At 40.1% G+C, this 18,751-nt stretch overlaps 2 protein-coding genes across 26 annotated transcripts in view; one reads left to right on the top strand and one right to left on the bottom strand.

Annotated features, from left to right (window-relative positions):
- The window catches only part of LOC119557808, a 75,065-nt gene that overhangs the window by 3,996 nt on the left and 52,318 nt on the right, over positions 1 to 18,751 (bottom strand). Inside the window, exon 1 of one of the 4 annotated variants that reach the window (XM_037870742.1) lies at positions 6,151 to 6,160. The exons of the other annotated variants lie outside the window; for them this stretch is intronic. The gene's annotated coding sequence lies outside the window, so the exon portion shown is untranslated. Of the gene's footprint in view, positions 1 to 6,150; positions 6,161 to 18,751 lie in introns of those variants that run through there. 4 annotated transcript variants of the gene reach the window in all.
- The window catches only part of LOC119557804 (eye-specific diacylglycerol kinase), a 135,883-nt gene that overhangs the window by 88,295 nt on the left and 28,837 nt on the right, over positions 1 to 18,751 (top strand). For 11 of the 22 annotated variants that reach the window (XR_005220119.1, XR_005220120.1, XM_037870709.1 and 8 more), the window contains exons 2-3: positions 13,362 to 14,216; positions 14,796 to 16,228. The exons of 5 other annotated variants lie outside the window; for them this stretch is intronic. Coding sequence is in view for 15 of the 17 variants with exons in the window: in XM_037870709.1 (XP_037726637.1) it covers positions 13,953 to 14,216; positions 14,796 to 16,228 (1,697 nt within the window). In the remaining 2 variants the exon portion in view is untranslated. The remainder of the gene's footprint in view (positions 1 to 13,361; positions 14,217 to 14,795; positions 16,229 to 18,751) is intronic. 6 more of the 22 variants (XM_037870715.1, XM_037870711.1, XM_037870710.1 and 3 more) reach the window with 1 other exon arrangement.

Here is an 18,751-nt window from a genome sequence, read left to right as displayed (position 1 = left end):
ATGGGGAAACATGGGCTTAGGCAGGCCTTTCTATTGTCAATCAACAAATATGGTATATAAATATTTGCGGATGGGCAAGGAAGAAATAATTATCAATTATCTAGAAAGAAAGAAAAAGACTTCCAATTAGTCAATTTAACAACTTAAGCTTTTAAGCCTTTAAGTAAATAAATTGAATCACATAGTTACTTCAAAATCGCCCCCTTTCTGTACATTAAGAAATTTACATTTTTGCACTTCTTGTTATTTGTGTAAAATTCAATTAGAGTGTTTCTGAGAAATTTCACTTAGCAATACCTTTTGGCAGAATTCCTATGAATAAATTCACTATTTACCCAGGTGAACCAGTGGTCTACTTGGTCGACTTGCTTTTGGAATTGTTTTCCATTCCATTGTGTGACTAATCTGGGCTTTGCGAGAATTCTCAAGCTGAGCTAAGCAACTCGATGTTAAAATTTAAAAGATTTAAAGATGTTTAATTAAATATTTGTGTAAATTCATATTCCCTGATAGCTATAGTTCCCTGGACATTCATAATATCCCCACCAATTCCCTGCCCTAATAATCCACCCTTAAAGATCTGCCATTTTCCACAATTATCCCGTACTTGTACGCATATTACGCATACGCCACGGAGGCCAGTTAATAAACGAGGAAATTCCCTTGACCAACCAACTGCCAAGACAAAACACAACTCATCAATCTCTGACAGGTTTGGCTGGCACAACCTATGCAAAACCCAAGGCCCAAACCCCAAAGCCCAAACCCCAAGCCGAACCCAAAGTACTCGTAAATTTCATTTAATCACCCTGGTCCTCGGGACTTTGATGTAGTACGCAAAAAAAAAAAAAAAAAAAAAAAAAATATTAAACTCCAAAGGACCACCGTGCACGTGGCCATTAAATTGTCGGCCCCTTGTTCCTTTGTCTTCCACACACTCTTGCGAATATTGTGCTGTTTTGTATGAAAATTTATTGGCACTGCGACTGATGAGGCAGGAAGAGGTGGCAAATTGGGTCAACGGCAATAATAACAACGAGGTGCAACAGTTTGGGGGCGCCGGGAAATGGGAACGGAAACGGAAACGGAAATGGCGGTGCTGACACACCCAAGGTCAGCGAGATGTGTGGGTTTATGGAGAATCCTAGTTGTAAGGTGGCTGGGGAAAAGCAAACAAACACACACACACCTGATGGGTAGTGCAAATTTATGTTGGAATTAATTGCAACGAGCTGCGGGACGGGGAAAATGGAGCCTCAGGAGCCCGGCGACCGTGACTTTAATTAGCCGTAGAAGGAGACCTCAAACCCGGCCTTAATGCAATCAGTCAGTCGTGGGTGAAATTATGGCCTTACTCAGATTTAAAGAACAAAAAAATGGTATCCCATTAAAGTAAATTTAATCGGATGTATTATAATAGTATTTGTTATATTTGCACACCCTTTTTTCCATGATGAAAAACTTTTAAATATCCCTTTGAATACTGCCGAACGTTAAATCTTTTAAAATATGCAGGCCATATAATAAAATCATGCCGTATTATCTGACTGCTCCTTGATTAATGGAAACCAAATTGCATTGCAAATTTCACCTCATATCGAAATTTAATTGAAACGAGCGATTTTTCACTCGAGTGTTTGTAAATGTAATATTTATTGAACAGTTTGGCAAGGGAACCAAAACTCACTGGAAAAATGTTAGTCACACAATGGGCAAAAGAAAAATATGTTATTAATATAATCTACTCATTAAATTCATTGAAGTAAAAATAATAAAATCGGACATTTGAAAAATACCTGTAATTGGAAAATAATTCATGTGGCTGAAAATCAACTGAAAAACACATTAATTCAAGCTGAAATAATTGCAGCAGGCAGCTAATTTCATTTGTGACTGCATCTCCTGGAAAAGTGCATATTACATCGTTCAATGAAAATCCTGCGAAAGAGAATTAAATCAAGCAGCAATAATTTCCATTGACACTTTTCTTTATTTGTGACATCCTAATGGAATTTCCCCATCTAATAGAAAAACATTTATTCAACGGGCAATAATTCGAGCGGACAGTAAACAACCGATGGCAAAGTACAGTTTTGCAACTACAATTTTTATTTTTACAAAATCAGAAAATAAAATCCAATTAGCCCTAATGGGGTATACGATTTTTCTTCGAGTGTAAAGGTGTGTGTGCAGTCTGGTTATGGGGTGTATAATTACGAATAGTCGGTTTGCTGAATGCTGGCAGTGCTTCCTGCCTGAATAATTGACACGAATTAAAAATGCAATTGTCGTTGGTGCTTTTGAGCGGTTTTTTTTTTTTTTATATTTAATGGCAGGGGTTCCTCCTCCGATGACTTTGTCGGCATTTTGTCAGCCACTTTTGTGCGTTGTGTTTATTAATTCATTGTAATTATTGCACAATCGCCATGATATACGTAGGTTTCATTCTCCATTCCCTGGGATCTCGAGGCTTTTAGTGTCCCCATGAATATTGCATACTTTCGGGCGATGCACATTAAATGTGGGGTGGGTATAAACCAAATTTAGAGCCAATTTTCCAGCGATTTCCATCCGTTTTCCGATTTTCCTGACAGCCGGATGAGATGGGCGTAGGTGAACTGCCAACTGCGAATGATGCGTGTGGGCAGGTAATTTCGAGCGGAAAATTAATATCCCAAGAATGGCGATTGCTTGCCAACTTCATCATCCTGTCCATTAGCAAACCCGTCGAAATGTAGCTGCATATTTGAGCCACATGTTGTTTGGGCCACCGAGCAGTCCATCAATTATGCATTTAACATTGTTATAGCCTCACATCCCGACTTATTTAAGTGCTTAATATATTTTGTTATTTTGTGATTCATTTTTAATCGTGCCACTTAATGGCATCATGCGCAAAAACAATACTAAATGGCATATTTAATTTATTCACTGCAGTTGATTGTCGGCTGGCCTATTAATATTTGAGTAATTCATTAAATAAACGCAATTGTAAGGCTTCTAATGGAATTAGAGATTGAGCGTTTTTTTTTTTGCATATTTATTTATAGTTAAATTGCTGTAATTAAATATGGATTTAGGCTTACTGCCAAAATTAATTTATTTAAATTCTAAATTGCGCCTAAGTATCATTTGCCTAGGGATTTATTTATTAGTCACGCAGAAAAGAGTGGCGAATAAATTGTGAATAATTTATATGGGCGCACTCATAACTCACCTGGTGCAGCTTTCGCCACCTTTGGGATCCTGTAAATCCTCGAAATGGATATGGATGAGCCCGAGCTGCGAGAATTATTCGCCATTCAATTGCCCATTCGCAACGACAACTTTGCATCCACTCGCAAATGAATTACAACTCACTTGCGGCGCCACACTCATGTGACACCCATGATTCATTCGCCTGTTGCTCCTGACACCCACTGCCCCCCCCCCCCCCCCCTTTTTTTTTTTATTTCCTGTCAAGGCCGTACCCACTCACACATGTGTAACTGGATACATTTATTCAAGTGGTGAATATATAAATAAAAACAAAAATAAAGTAACAGCCACGGAAACTGAAATGGAAACTGAAAAGTTGGCGCACACAAGTTGAGCGGCATAAATTTGCGGCGTGCTTAGTGTTTAGTCAGCTAACTTTTAGCAGCCACTGTCCCAGGGACATTTGCCAAAGTTGGCCAACTGAAACAAATGGCAACAAATTGTAAATAAATAAAAGTTTTTCGGCCACTCGGGGCTGCATACATAAATCCCATTGAATAATGCCGATCAATTTCGGACTTTTGTGCCTGCCGTGCCGGACAAAGTTTTTCCAACAGTGTATACATACAGTGTGGGCTGTGAAAATAGCACTGGGAATTCACTGGGAGATATGTTATAATTTAAATGTATTTAAATTATTAGAATTTATATAAACCATTTAAAAAATAGTTTCTGGTCAGAAAACTTTAAACAATGGTTTAAATAATTATTAATTAACCCTGTTTTATTCTTTAAATGGTCTTACTTTGCTGACCCCCCTTGTACACTGTGCAGCATAATTTGCAATTAGATTGTGTCTGCCGGCGACTCGGAAACTCGATGCTGAACTTGATTATGCTACCGAAACGATTTTGTTTATGTTTATGGAAATTGTTTTCCTCCAGCTCGGACTCTTTTTCCCCGAATCCAGTAACCCAACATCCAATATCCAGTAACCAGTGTTCAGTGTTCAGTAGTTGGCCCCTTGGCAGGATTATCCCCCAGTTTATGCGCTTAATTGTTGTTTGCCTTCAACTTTGGACCCAGTTACTTGTCATCTGTTGTTGTTTCTGTTGCCCTGGTGTTATTGTTGTTTTTACTGCTGTTATTGCATGTCGGTGCTTCGAAGTGGGGGATTCCCATCTACCATCTACCATCTACCAGTTCCCAATTCCCACACTCGGCGACAAACAAACAAACAAGCCGACAACGTCGAAAGTGTTTGCTGCCATTCTGTTTTGGGACAAGTTAATCAGATATCAGATCCGATTGGGTATCAATGGACCGGCTGTTTGCTCCCGAAATTGAAATGCTAAACCCGTGGCGAAGGACGAAATGTAGAAGAAGGCATTTTGCTTATATTCCTGGGATGATGTTTCATTCAGGAGCAAATTTGACAGGAAAGCTATGAGCATTCAAGTCAAGTTGAGTTATTTTCAAAAAGTCAGTTGCAAATTAATAATTGTTTTTGGTTTTTAGTCAATTGATTAATAAAAATTGTGTAATTAGTATTATAATTTCTAAAAAATCAGTTACTAACTAATACATATTTTGGATCCTCAACTTCTTAATTTTTGATCAATAAGGTTTTCGAAAATTATAGTACAAAGAAAATAGTTGGTCATTAAAGAGATAAGCTATTATTAAATGAAGACTTTATTAAAAATCGAAATACTGCTTATAACATAGCAAAGTATTATTGGGTTCAGCACTACAACCCCCCTGTGTTAGTTTTAGTTTTGTAAACTTTACTAACATCTTTAATAAAAAAATAAAAATAATATTATTAAGTTCATGTCACCAAATCTTAAATCCCTTAAAATATTATCCTTCTTTCAAGTTATTAACTAGTACTATTTAGTCAGTGAATAAACCTATATTATTTCCCTCCACTATGCTTTGCATATATCTATTTCTCTGAGCCCAACGTCAACATTCATCTTGGCCTTATCCCAGTTAACTGAAAACTTTCGCAATTGAAAGCGACTTGGCTAATTAGTGAGGACACAGGGATTATGCTGCCAAGTTTCCGGCGAACGCACTGGATTCTCGATTTATGCGACAGTGTGCCGAAAACTTGTGGCAACCAAAGTCCCTGTCGAGCACTCATTATCACTTCCACACCAAACCCAAACAACTATACACTATTTGTCCTGAATATATATCCAAATATATAGGAGGGGGTAAAGGGGGGACTGACATTCCCTTTGTGCGGTAATGGAAAAAGTTAGAAGGCCCCGGACAGAGTCGGTTGCTGTTGATTGCATTCGCTGTTGGGTCTTTCAATAGATATTACAATAAACTGCAGCAGTCCATTGTTGTGGGAGCCCAGAACCCAGAACCCAGAATCCAGAACTCAGAGCCCAGAACTCAGTACTCAGTACTCAGAACCGAGAGATAACAAAGATCCCTGTGCCCCGCCCACAAGCGCCCACAAATGCAACACCATTCAAAAGGCAGACCATTCATGCAATCAATGTGGGCGCTATCCGGTAGTTAATCTGAAACTGTTTGCCACTCCCATTGAAATCACCCCGCCCCTGAATGCATGTAATGTGCCTAATGAGCATTTTCGGAGAAAAGGGGGTTTGCTTTGCGGGGGAGCTCATCCCCCTGAGTAATGGCCATCGAAATAGATTCCATGTTGCACAATGGTTACCACCGCCGTAATTACTCTAATAAGCCGGAAAACAAAGAAAGTTTTGGGGGGAAATCTGCAAGTATCAAATATCCTCAGCTGAAAATCAGTTTTAATTGGGCAAGTTTGGGGGAAAGATAATTGTAAGGACTTTATTTTCAGCAAGCAATATATTTAATTTTAAGTAGTTTAAAGCTGTAAGTCAAGTTATATAACCATTTTTATTTACCTTTTAGTATTTTTTAAGGGTGAAAACTATTAATAAAACCACTAACCACTTTTTGTATTATCCTTTTAGACTTCAGGATATTTTTATATTATTTATCCTCCCTTGTTGATGGTGTCAAAGTAATGCAATTGACTAGATGAGGCATAGCCGCATTTTAAAAAATATTCACATTTTTATCGGTCGATTATAAACTCGATCCGCTGTGCTCTCAGCTATTCCGACATCTTGCCAAATTCATTATTTGTCTAGCGAGGAGTCGTGCGACTTTGCAAACACTTAAGGGCACTTAAAAAAATATACCTATATTATTAGAAAACTATTATGTCGAACCGCTCGAGTTGGAAATTGACGAACAACTGAACTCGATTTCTAACTAGCGAATGGAAATTTCTTCGCTTGGCTTTCCGTTTGTCGAAGAAGAAATCGGGGAAATGGGCAGAGAGTGAGGCTTTACTTGTTGTTGAAGCTGCTTAAAAATTGATTAGCACCTGGCCCATAACAAGTTTCAAATTACCAGGAGGCGTCTAACTGCCCTCGGTGATTTCAGCATTTCCACTACCCGTATCCCAACTTGTTGTTATGTGCTTAGCTGCTTAGCACCTTATAACACTTTACTTTTAGGGCCCAAAAGTCGGGGAGGGGGTGGGGGTACGGCCCTGTCCGAGTTGAAAGAAAATCCATTGTCGGAGATTAGATTCTGGGTAACTGAGGATTTTAGAGGAGTGTTGCGCAAGTTGGGGAGTTCAGTTAGTTGTACAAAATATTAAAAAAAAGATATTAACCAATATTATTATTATTTTATAAAGTTAGAAAACAGGAACCCCTTAAAATGAATGATTATATATTGAGAAGTGAAACTGAAATGTAAATATATTACAAACTCTTTGATATATTTATTTCTAATGTTTGGAAGAAATTAAGTGTGATTCTAATATATTTTTAAACCTTCGATAAGTTATATATTTACGTACATGTAAATACATGTACATATTACAAACTCTTTGATATATTTATTCCTAGTTTTTTAAAGAAATCAAGTGTGATTCATTATATTTTCGAACCTTTGATAAGTTATATATTTACATATTATACATGTACATATTACAAACTCCTTAATATATGTATTCCTAATTTTTAAAAGAAATTGAGAGTGATTCATAATATTGCCGAACCTTAGATAAGTTATTAATTTTCAAGTTGAACCCCATTTATTATTATACCGTGTGACAGTTCTATAAACCCAAATAAAACCTAGTACTTTCTACAGGTAATTCCTGTTGGTAGTTTTCCAGGGTAGCCATTTATTCGCTTGGAGTCGCACAGCCTGCACAACAATCTCGTTTATTGAGACAAGTATTTAGCGCATTTTGGCCTTGTTTGCTCTCTTTTTGGCCCAGCCGTTTTTTTTTTACCAGCCGCATGTTAAATGCCCTAATTTCCCGGCCACTTTGTGTTGACTTTGAGTGGGTCTGACGTTGCCTTAGCACCTCGGTGCGATTTGGCCAGAGTCGGGCTTTATCCCCCTTTCCAGTACTCCCCACGTAAACCCCTATATGTCAGCACCAACCCCCCCCCCCCCCCCCCCCCCCCCCACGCTTTGGAAAAGTCAACGAGCTGTGGCCTGTCAGTGTGTGCTGACATAATTGCAAGTGGATATCAAATATTGCCCCTCGATTCCTATGGCTAATGCCGTCCGTTTGCTTTGAGAGGCTGTCAGGGGCAGGCGGATCGAACTGGGCGTGGCAAGGTCATTGGGGGGGGGTTGACAAACCACCACACCATCGCACCACCAACAGCACACAAATCGAATCCGGGTCCTGAAATGCTCAAAAATCCATTTCAATAGAGTGTCAAAGATGTCAGGTCAGGAGGTCACGGTGGATCAGGGGCTCAAGGGGTCAGGCGTTGCGAAAAGTGGAAAAGCCACGCGATTTTATTTAATATGTGGTGGACTTTGTGAATCAAAGGAGGATAGAAAGCCAAGAAATACATTCGAAATCAATGAGGTGGACGGCGATGCCGGAAATGTGGTTATTATTTTACCCGGGCGTTAATCAAAGGAAAGGCATTGGAAAAAAAAATACAATCTGACTTTATATTAAAGTATTTCAATAGACTATAAACTTGGCAGAACATTTAAAAATTTAAAGACATCGTTGGCTGTGAAAATATTAGAAATATTCTACAACTTTTAAAATTAAACCCCCTTTCTGTTTCTGACTTTTGATTGCTATCCAAAAATAATTGATTCTAATTTCGCGTGGTGGTTCCGAATAATTTCCTAAATCTACTATGCATTTCCACACTTTTTGCCGAACTGCCCGTCAATTTGCCTACCGCCAATTCTCATTACTTGTCTGTCACTTTTGATAATTGCATGACGCGTTTTACACGCGATTTTCAAACATTTCGAAATACACAGACTCTCCTGTATACACCCACCCATGGATTTATGTGTGTGCATATAGGGACTATCGATGGCAGTTCCTTACAAGGATTTGCACTTAACCTGCTCCACTTGCAGCCCAACTTGGCATCGATTGAGATTGCAGGGAAATGCGAGGAAAATTGTGAGAAAAGCCGTCGAGAAGCGAACAAAAAACGGCTCCTCAAGTGGAAGCAATCGCTCAAGTTGGCAACCCTTTTCCCCCACTTTTTATGGGTTTTGCCCCCCCTTTTCTTTTTGTTTTTTCTGCCACCTGCTGACGTCACTGTTGACCCACTTGCAAGCCGAATCGAATTCGCATTCAAAAGTGCCAACCAACTGAGATGCCAAAGATGAAGATGCACTGGCGAAAAAACGTGAGATAGTTCTACACTTTCCTAAAAATTTTTAGTAAACTTGGTGGGACTTTTGCTTTAATGACAATATTTGTACTGTATTATTATTTTGATAGCTGAACACATCAAAGGTTTATATTTAGGATAGGTTTTAAACGAATGGTAATAAATAAAATATTTAAAAAGGGATTTGCATTACTTTGAATATTATATATTTATTTATATATTTTTCTGTGCATTCATAAAAGCGAACCAGGATATTTATTAGAATTTTAATTATTATTTGAATTTCCCCAAAAAAAAGGGGAATCTAAAAATTATTTGTAAACCAATTTCAATAAATAAATTATTTAAGAAGGACTTAAATTATTTTGAACAATAATATATGTATTTTCAAAGCAAATAAATATTTTCTTCTGTGCATTGAAAGACTCAAGATAAACGCCCTGCGAAAAAACCCTCTGCTCACATTTCAATCTGTTCCCAGCAGTTCGGCTCGGATTCCTCTGCCATTGATAAATATGCCAAATCATCGGGCACGTCCTTAGAGCTCCGATCGTATCCCCAGGACACGTGCAACAGCTCCAGAGCCCCCCAAAAAAACAGAGCAGTGCCAAGAAAAAGGGAGAAAATTAAGCCAGAAAATGAAAAGGATGGGGGGACGGATGAAAAAGTTTTTCCATTCACTTTTCGTTTTGTTTGCCAAGTTATTCTGTCAAAATTTATTTAAATATTCTACCAAATTTCCTGGAATACTTTGGATGCCCCCCCCCCTTTTTTCCGGGGGAGAATGGGGTGTGTACTTTGACCCCCTCGATAAAGTTGTGGCGCCAAAACGCTTCGCGTTAAATAATTTCCCCAACAGTCATTAGGTGCAACAAAAACACACTTCTCATCTCTCTTTTCTGGCAGCGACAAATGGCAGCAAATTATGATCCTGCTGCCGAGTTATTCTGACGAAAGGGAAAACCCAACCCCATCCAAGCCCATCCAACCCCAACCAGCCCCATCCGAAAATTTCGAAACCCTCAACCCAACCCTTACCCCATCAAGCGTAAACTCTTCACTTCTTTAACAAATTTTTCTTTCGGTTTATTCCTTCTTTCTTTTTTTTTGGAGAACTTTGCCTGCTGCCAACAATTAATTGAAATTAACATATTTTTCTTCTTTTATTTGAGACAAATTCCCCCTGCCCCTCCCCCGACCACAGTTCCTCGCCTGACTAACTTAATTTCCCCGAGTTTTCCTTTCCTCCTCCTCAGCAAAAATTAAAATGCCTCGGATTAATTTTCAGCTTCGTAGAAAGGGGGAAAAAAAAATGAAAAGGGGGAAATAAGCCACTCGGACCAATTAAACTCTTGCCGAAAGTTACCAAATTGATTTTCTCAGTAATTCAAAATTTCACTAGTATCAAATTTCGTATTCCACCTGGACAGGTGAAAAACTTTCTCATTAAGCTCGGTTCCGGGAAATTTTTAATGGGATTGAAGTGTTGCGCTTAAAGCTATTGCTTTATGTATCTTAAAGTTGCAAATGTATCCTAGAAACATTTGGACATAAAAGGCATAGTTTAAAGTTTATTTTTTTTGAGGATACTTACTTACTTGTACCTTAATTAAATCAACTCAATAATAAGTAATACCAATGTATTAAAAAATATATAAGATATATTTATAAGATAAAGAATAAACACTTAAAAAATATATTTGAAAGATATATTTTATTAGATTTTGGTAGTCAATACACTAACTGCAAATCGAAGTTAATCTGCTGGTTAAGCTCGAAATATATTTATATATATTTATGTAATAAACCACTTAAGAACCCCCATTCTAAGCATATTAAATTGCCGTTAATTTGAGGTCATCAATAGCACTTGGCTGCTTTTTTTGGCCCAACCCAACTTTTATGACAAATTGCTGGTTAAGCGGGGTCAAAATTAATTTTACAAAATTGTTTATGGCCTGTAAGTGAAGCGCTTTCATTTTTGTGGCACCTTTAATGAGCCAGACTCAAAGGCAGGGGCGCACGGCCAAGGGGGATTTGCCCAATTTCCAGATGGCGAGAGTACGGGAATGTGAATGAGCCTGTGGGGGAGGGGGTTTCCCTCAGTCACATAATAAGGGCATTCCTCATACGCCACCGATTCCCCAGTTGCTCCATTTGCAGCGCTTTGAGTTGTTATATATATACACATATATATATTTATATATATGTACTTTGTATTGTTGTTGTGGCTCCTCGTGGGCTCTGGCTTTATGAAAAATTATACAAAACTTTTTACTTAGTGCCACGCGGGCTCTGAACAATTACGAGGCCATCAGGGAAGTTGAAGGCAACAGGCCAAAGGAAAAAGGGAAAAAAGAAAAAGGGAAAAAGTGGGGTCAAGTCAAGAGGTCGGCAAATAAATAACGTGTTTGTAATAAGCCAGCATGTGTATATACTTGATTTGGCCCTTTAAACGATGCGGAATGTTTTAGGGGGGTAAGTTACAAATAGATGTGATATAATAGCAGGGAGTGCTAAGCCACTTGAAAATGGTTTTCCATTCGAATTCTGGCTTATCGCTGCAAAACACAATCTGTCAGTTTTCCACTAATTAACTGAGTGGCAAACAATGTCCAAGATTTATGGGTATTTTTCTTGTCGGAAATTTACTTAATTACAAAGTAAGACCCCCCCCCCCACAATTCGAATGGCATAAATCAGGGCAATTGTTCAAGAAACTTTGCTTCTATTCCGAAAATTGTCAAAAGTTTTTAGGCCAGCTTTCTGTTTAGACAGGGATTTTCAAGGGATTGCTTATAGATGTGTTTTAAAGTATTAAAGCTCTGTTAAAAAGTTAAATGTTAAAAATACAAATCAACAATTGTTGACTTTTACTTATTATTTACAACTTCATTTTTGTATCCTTAGTCACTTATAGATTTATTTTATTTTTTAAGCTTAATAATCAGCATACAATAAATTATATTTCAATCTTCAAAACACTTATAGATGATACTTTAAGGTGATCATATACTTTGGTAAATCCACTTTAGTTATGTTTAATTTTTACAATGGAAGCCGGAAAGTAGGCCACACTAATTGGGTGATGTTTCAATAGAACAATCTCAATCTCAGAAGTAGGCTGTGCATTCCATGCACTTGCATTCCACTTCCATCTAAATCTCTCTATCTCGGACTGCCATTTGGCTTTTGCAATTACGCACTTTAACGAATTCCTTGCGTCTGGTAAAGCCATTCCATGCCGGCACCTTTTGGCAAACTTTTGGCATTTCTATGGAATTCAATTTCAAAGCTATATCATTTTCATTTAATTTCACGCTTTCAATTTGCGACCCACACAAGCAGAGGTGGTGGAGAAAGGGGAGCTCTTTGTCCAGCCGCATCCCTTTTTTAGCCCCACCCCTGACCCCCTTCGACACTCTGGTGACCCCCATTTCGCCCGTGGTGACCCCGACCGCGCCACGAGAAGAGTCGCGGCACATGCCAAAGGTATGCCATAATGGATTTTTTGCCGTTGTTTTCCTTCGGCCAACCATTGTCTGTAGTAAAACGAAACCTGCCCCTCCAAGCTCGCCCCATTTCCCCCATTTTCATCCATTTCCCAGACCGGAATCAAACCGAACCGTAGCGAACCGCATCGCCCGTCAATTTAGCACTTTCAACTAAACACACGTGCCTCCTTGTGTTTTTGGAATGGATTGGAATGGAATGGAAAAGAATAGAAAGCAAAGTAAAAAGCGAACAAAAAGTTTTCAAAAAACAAAAAATAGGGGGCGAACTGCACATCGCTTCAAATGGCAAACAATAGTATCCAAGCTCGGGTCAAAGGGCTAAATCTAAAAACGAATCTGATTGCCCTGGCTGGAAATAATATTAATCCCTTATAGAGTTCTTAAAATTTATAATATTTTATATCCTAAGCAATAATACTATTTTTAGAGGATTATTACGGAAGTAAAATACAAATTTTACGTTTAAATCTTGTTGGGATATGCATTCATAAAATATAATGTGTCTAAATTTAATATATATAAACTAATAAATGGCATAAACGGCAGGCCAGCTGCAAAAATAAATGTTTTATTACGACAACAAAGGCTGTCGATATTTAACCCCTCCATTTTTTCGCCAGCAGTTTTTAAAAAATACTTCAAACAAACATTTTTAGCACCGGGGTGGCGATAAAAGGATTTTTCAATTTACGAAAAACCTTCGATGTGAGGGCTTTTGTGTGAGTGAGTGTGTGCGTTTGAGACTTTCACGAAATTGGTCAGCAAAAATTTGTTTGGCGCGTAAATTGAGCAGTTTTTTTTTTTGTTTTTGGTTTTTTGCAGCCATTGTTTAAGTTTCGTGTGCAAAGAAAAACTGCGGAAAATGCTTTTTAATCATTTAACTAACGTAATCAATTCTCCCATCTCTCTTTCTCTCTCTCTCTTTTCTGGGTCCTTTGTAAATTGCAATTCACAGTGCGAAACTTTTGATTAATTAAAAGTAAAACAAAAAGCCGAGAGCCAACCAACAACTGACTTCTGGCGTACCACAAAAAAAAAACACACAACGAGAGTCCTGAAACTCACCCATCAGCAGAAAAAAAACTTCTCCTCCAGGAAGCTAAGCATAAAAAAAAAACTCACCCATCAACAGAAAAAAACTTCTCCTCCAGGAAGCTAAGCATAAAAAAAAAAAAAAAAACCAGATAGAAAAAAAAAAAACTTTGACAGAACATTAACATCGAAATGGAATTGGCCATCAGATTTGTCAATCCGCAGTTAGCTCGCAACAACTACAACTACAACAGCAACATTCACACCAGCAATAGCCAACAACTAATCACCAGCAGTAACTACAACAGCAACAATTGCAACATCAACAATTGCAACATCAGCTACAACGACGAGAACATCAATCCCAACATCAATAGTGACAACAATATAACAACGATTAGACCAGCACAAAGTGCAACAACCACCGGCAACAACCAATCAGCAGCAGCAGCAACAGCAGCAGCAGCAGCACTTACTTGCAACAACAACTTTGGATCGGCAACAACTAAGCGAAATGCAGCAGCAACATCAACCATCCATCGATCAGCTGACCGAGCCCATTGCTTCGACCAGCGCTGCGGCAGCAATTAGACAGGCGGCTGCAACAGCAACACCAGCAACAACATCGTCAACAAGCACCAACTTCCACCAGCAACTGCAAGCAACAACAGCAGCAACCATGCAACGTCTGCGTACAACATTCACGCGATCGCGCACTCCCACAGGTGCCGAGATGAAGATGCAGAACAGCCTAGAGGTGCCCAAGCAGGTAAAAAAGGTGCATACTCGATAATTCCGATGTTACCTATCGATATTGCCCGTTTGTTTTTGCCTGTGGCATGCAGATTTGGATTGTTTCTCGTCTTTAACTGACTTTAGTATTTGCTTTTTGTTCCTTTGATTTATTATAATATGTCCCACGTTGGGCGCCAATTATAAATGTAATCAACATTAAACCGAACCTATGTACTTTGTCTTTTTCTCTTGCTGTCCTTATGTTTTGTTCGATCGGTATAAAACGATACCTTTGCGCTTATGTTTTTAGCATGTTTTCAAAACTGCGGTTTACACCTTTCAATAGGTTCGCATGTTGATTGATAAACTTGGAGTCCCTTCTTATATGTTGTGTTTTGCATGTCTCATTTTAAAAAGCTTTCGATAAAACCAGTCTTTGCTTCCAATGTACCACGTTGTGCGTTAAATTCGTTTATTGATTATCAAATTGGTTAGCCTTTTCTTTTCTGTTGTGTTTTGCATGTGTTACGTTCGATAACTTGCAACGTGTGTAGCTAATGCCCCACGTTGGGCGCCATTAAATAGAGTCCACTCTGACCCCTGTAAACACCACTTGTTGCAGGTGCGCTCAGCATCCTTCGACGAGATGCAACTGGAGTCGCAACGGGCCTCCTCCAGCCTGCTCAAGCAGCAATCCTCATCTTCGGCTTCGGCAGACGAACGCTCCTCGGAAGCCGGCTTCTTGCAGGTTCCCTTGGCGGCCCACCAACAGCGATCCCATAGCTTCGACTCGGCAACTGCCTCGGGAGGCAGCGATGATTCCGGCACCTTTTTGGAGGTGCCAAGGCGGCTTAAGGTTCGCCGCACTTCGTCCACCAAGACACCGCCGCCGTGCATCCATTGTCACTATCTAGAGGAGTACGAGCGCCGGATGACGGCCGACCAGCGCTACTTTATCGATCATCGCGAGCTGACGGCCCTCAGCTACAGCAACACCAGCTCGGAGGCCAGCGAGGACGAGGACGAGGAGGAGGAAGAAGGGGAGGGTAGTACGGCCATTGAGGATGCCGAGGAGGAGATCACCGAGGCGGCCAACGAGGAGGCGGACGAAGATCCCCGCACCGAGGTGGAGTCCGAGCACGATCACGATCCGGATGATGATGCCGCTCTCGAGATGGACATACGCATTGGCAACATGAGCAGCCAGGGGAGCAGCATCGAGGAGTCGCGTGCCCGTCTGCCACGCCAAATGAGACGCCACACCATCGGCAGCAGCTCGGTGACCTCGGCCTCCGAGGATGAGGGCTTGGAGGGATCGGACAATGGATCGCCCCACTTTGGCAACACCTTGTTGCCACCACAGCCGGCCACACCGTGCGGCATAACCTTTACGCTGAGTCCAACCAACGGGGATTATCCATCACCACCGCATCTCCCACTGGATCCGGGCTCGCCGCCCATGTCACCATGCTCCTCCCACTCGGGACGAATGCCAGCTCTGGCCCCGATCATTTCGACACCATGTTCCTCCGCCGATGCTGAGGATGCCGGGGCCGCCATGGGTCTACCGGTGCGGGCCAGACGTCGATCGATTTCGCGACAGGAGGCGATCTTTGTGGAGCCCACCGGCAACTCACTGGAGAATGTCTCGCACGAGGAGGTGGACAACAGCAACACCAACACCAAGTCATCGGTGGATACGGCTGATTCGCTGGAAGAGGCTTCGACCATGGCCACTTGCGGATCCCCAGGAGCCGTTGGTGGGGTAGGAGCATCATCCTCGAGTCATCATAACGCCTTCGTGGTGCGGGATATCTATCTAATGGTGCCGGACTTGAAGCGAGATCGCGCCGCTTCCGTGGATTCATGCTTCTCCAAGCTGTCGTCGAACGCCAAAACGGAGGAGCTGCAGCCTAGTGCCGACGGGTGCTTCCTGACTGTGCCGAACATCAATGCCACCAGGTCGCGATCCGTGGACATCGTTCTACCAACCGACGAGCAGGCCAGGTACAAGGCCTTGTCCATGACCGGATCCACCGTCACTTACGCAGATGGGTATGTACCATGCATAGATGTTGTGGAACCCGATACGATAGGAGTTATTTTAAAATACTGTATACATCACTGATTTTATATTATTTTTCGAGAAAGTCACAGATACTTCACTGATTTAATATTATTTTTTACGAAAAGTCAAAGATTTTGAAATTGGGTATCCGAAAATCTCGAAATGTTTGAAATCGCTTTGAAAAGAGTTTAAAGGTAGGCAATGATTTTTGTTTAATGGGGGAAATAGCAAACTTTTTAACGCTGTTTAACTAATTTGTAGAATAAAAGCAATGTACTATTTCATATTTCATATTTTCTTTATTTTATTTTGTTGGTTAGTTAAAATGTTTAAATTCTAAAAAGAGTATTTATTGTTCTCCTTAACTTTTTCAAAATGTTTCTGCACACCGAGCAGATGTCGAAAAGGGAGCCCAAACGAACGAAAAAGGTTTAAACTAGTGTTATCTTTATGTCAGAGTTCACCCAACAGTTTTAAGCCTCGCCCCACCTGACATACACCAATTTAGATAGCAGTTCACTTTGACTTGGGGGAAAAAAACCGAAACCCTTAGTTGGGCCACCCTTCATTGCTTACTTTCGGCTTCACTTTGCCAGAGATTTGAGGTTCCGCCATCGGCAAATCCCCTTCTAAGTTGGGTGGCTATTTTTAGAGCGGCCAACTTTTAAATTGACTCATTAAAACGAGCTTAACACGTGGCTCTCCTTGGGATTTTGGGATCAGCCTCGGGACGAGGACGGACTGGAGATGCAAACCAGGCACCAGGGATGTACTATCCTGTATCCCGTATACCGAATCCCAAATCCCGAATCTCGAACCCCACTTGATGGGCGTATGTGACACGTGTGCCTTTCGGGGTGACACATTAGGTGTCCGTTTCTTGTCCGTTTGGTGTCCGTCAGTGGACTAAAACCCCGTCGACTTAAGCCTAATTAGAAAAGAAGGCTCCGGTCCACTTCGCCCCGGCAATTCATAATTCTCGCCAAGTTGGCCCACTGCCGTCGTGGTCTAAAGCGTGCCGTATGCCAACCCTCGGCTTGAATAAATTATGGGATCCCGCACGAAAAAATAAGCCAGACAGGAAAGCAGAAAATAAAAAGTACATATACTTTAAATGCCCTTCTAATAAATCATATTACCTAAAACAGGGAATTAGAAAGTATATATATCTTTCTTCAACATGGTTTTTGTTTTTTTGTGGTAGCTATAAAGGCATCTAGTCTTTAAGAGCATGAATAAAATATTTCTGAAATCAACAAACTTACATAAAGAACTTAAGGAAATAATTTAGTTTCTTTTAACAGTAATATTAATTATATATTTTTGTCATTCTTGAATTTATATAAATTTTATATAACAACCCCCAGTTTTTTATTTACCATTATTTTTCTATTATTTAAAATTCATATATATTCATAAATATGAAATTAATGATTAAAATATAATTGGAAAAAGGTTGAAGTTAAGAATCTTAGGAAATTAATTTGGGTTTCATAAATTAGCATACCCATCGTTAGGGTAGTAAAATTGGCTCAGCGAACCGATTTCCTTGAATTACAACAAAAGCCGCTCATAAATAATATTCAAACAAAGTGTCCTGTGTCCCGTGTCCGCTGTCCGTTGTCCGTTGTCCGTGGTCCGCGTATCCCATTGCCGGATGACTGACAAGAAGGCGAGTGGACCTCAAAGTGCCAAGGTGTGAGGCTGACGAACCACTTGCGGCCAATTTGTTTCTCTGCACCACCGAAAACCGAAAAAGCACCCACACCACCTGGAGTCCTCTTCCTTTTCGAGGGAACCGATATAACCGTGGATAATTCGGAACCCACCTCTGATGGATTAGATAGATTAGGACTCCCTGTGAGCGTGTGTGTGGGTTTTTCCGTGGCCAGGAACTCGATTTCGTTCCGCGAAAAATTAATTAGCTTAGTGCTGGTTTATCGTAGGGAACACACCAGAAGTACTTATTATTATATCACAGAGGAGTTTTCCCTGGTAGGGGGGGTTAACTGTAACATATTGCCGTACTTGAAAATTAACTGAACCTACATAACTTGCCGTGCAAAGTGAGTGGTATATATTGCCCAAATATTTATTGGTTTTATACCTCATTTTTATTTCATTATTGAAAGTTGTTAATTGCATTGCCATTCATTCTCATATTCATTAAAAATTCAAGTGAACTCGGCACTGGCAATTCATAAATTGCTGAGGCATTCGCTTTGCACTCGAAAATATAAGTAAATATTTTCCCCAATGAATAATTTTTATTATCGCTCTTTTACTTGCAGGTACGTACATGAACACACACACACATCGGTTAACCCTTGACTGCCCCCTATGCACTCAAAGATAAGTACTGGAAATGAAAATGAATTAATATCAAAATGCGTTCAGTGGCAATTTGTTGTGGTTGGCTGTTGAGTGTTGAGGGTTGACCTGGGTGGATGGGTATCGTTTTTAATTTCCGATTCATGTTGTCCCAATTTATGGTCATTTATTGTCCCGTA

The sequence above is a fragment of the Drosophila subpulchrella genome, chromosome X (assembly GCF_014743375.2).
Source record: "Drosophila subpulchrella strain 33 F10 #4 breed RU33 chromosome X, RU_Dsub_v1.1 Primary Assembly, whole genome shotgun sequence".
In the NCBI taxonomy this organism is placed as follows: Eukaryota; Metazoa; Arthropoda; class Insecta; order Diptera; family Drosophilidae; genus Drosophila; species Drosophila subpulchrella.
This window is presented reverse-complemented; position numbering and strand designations above follow the sequence as displayed.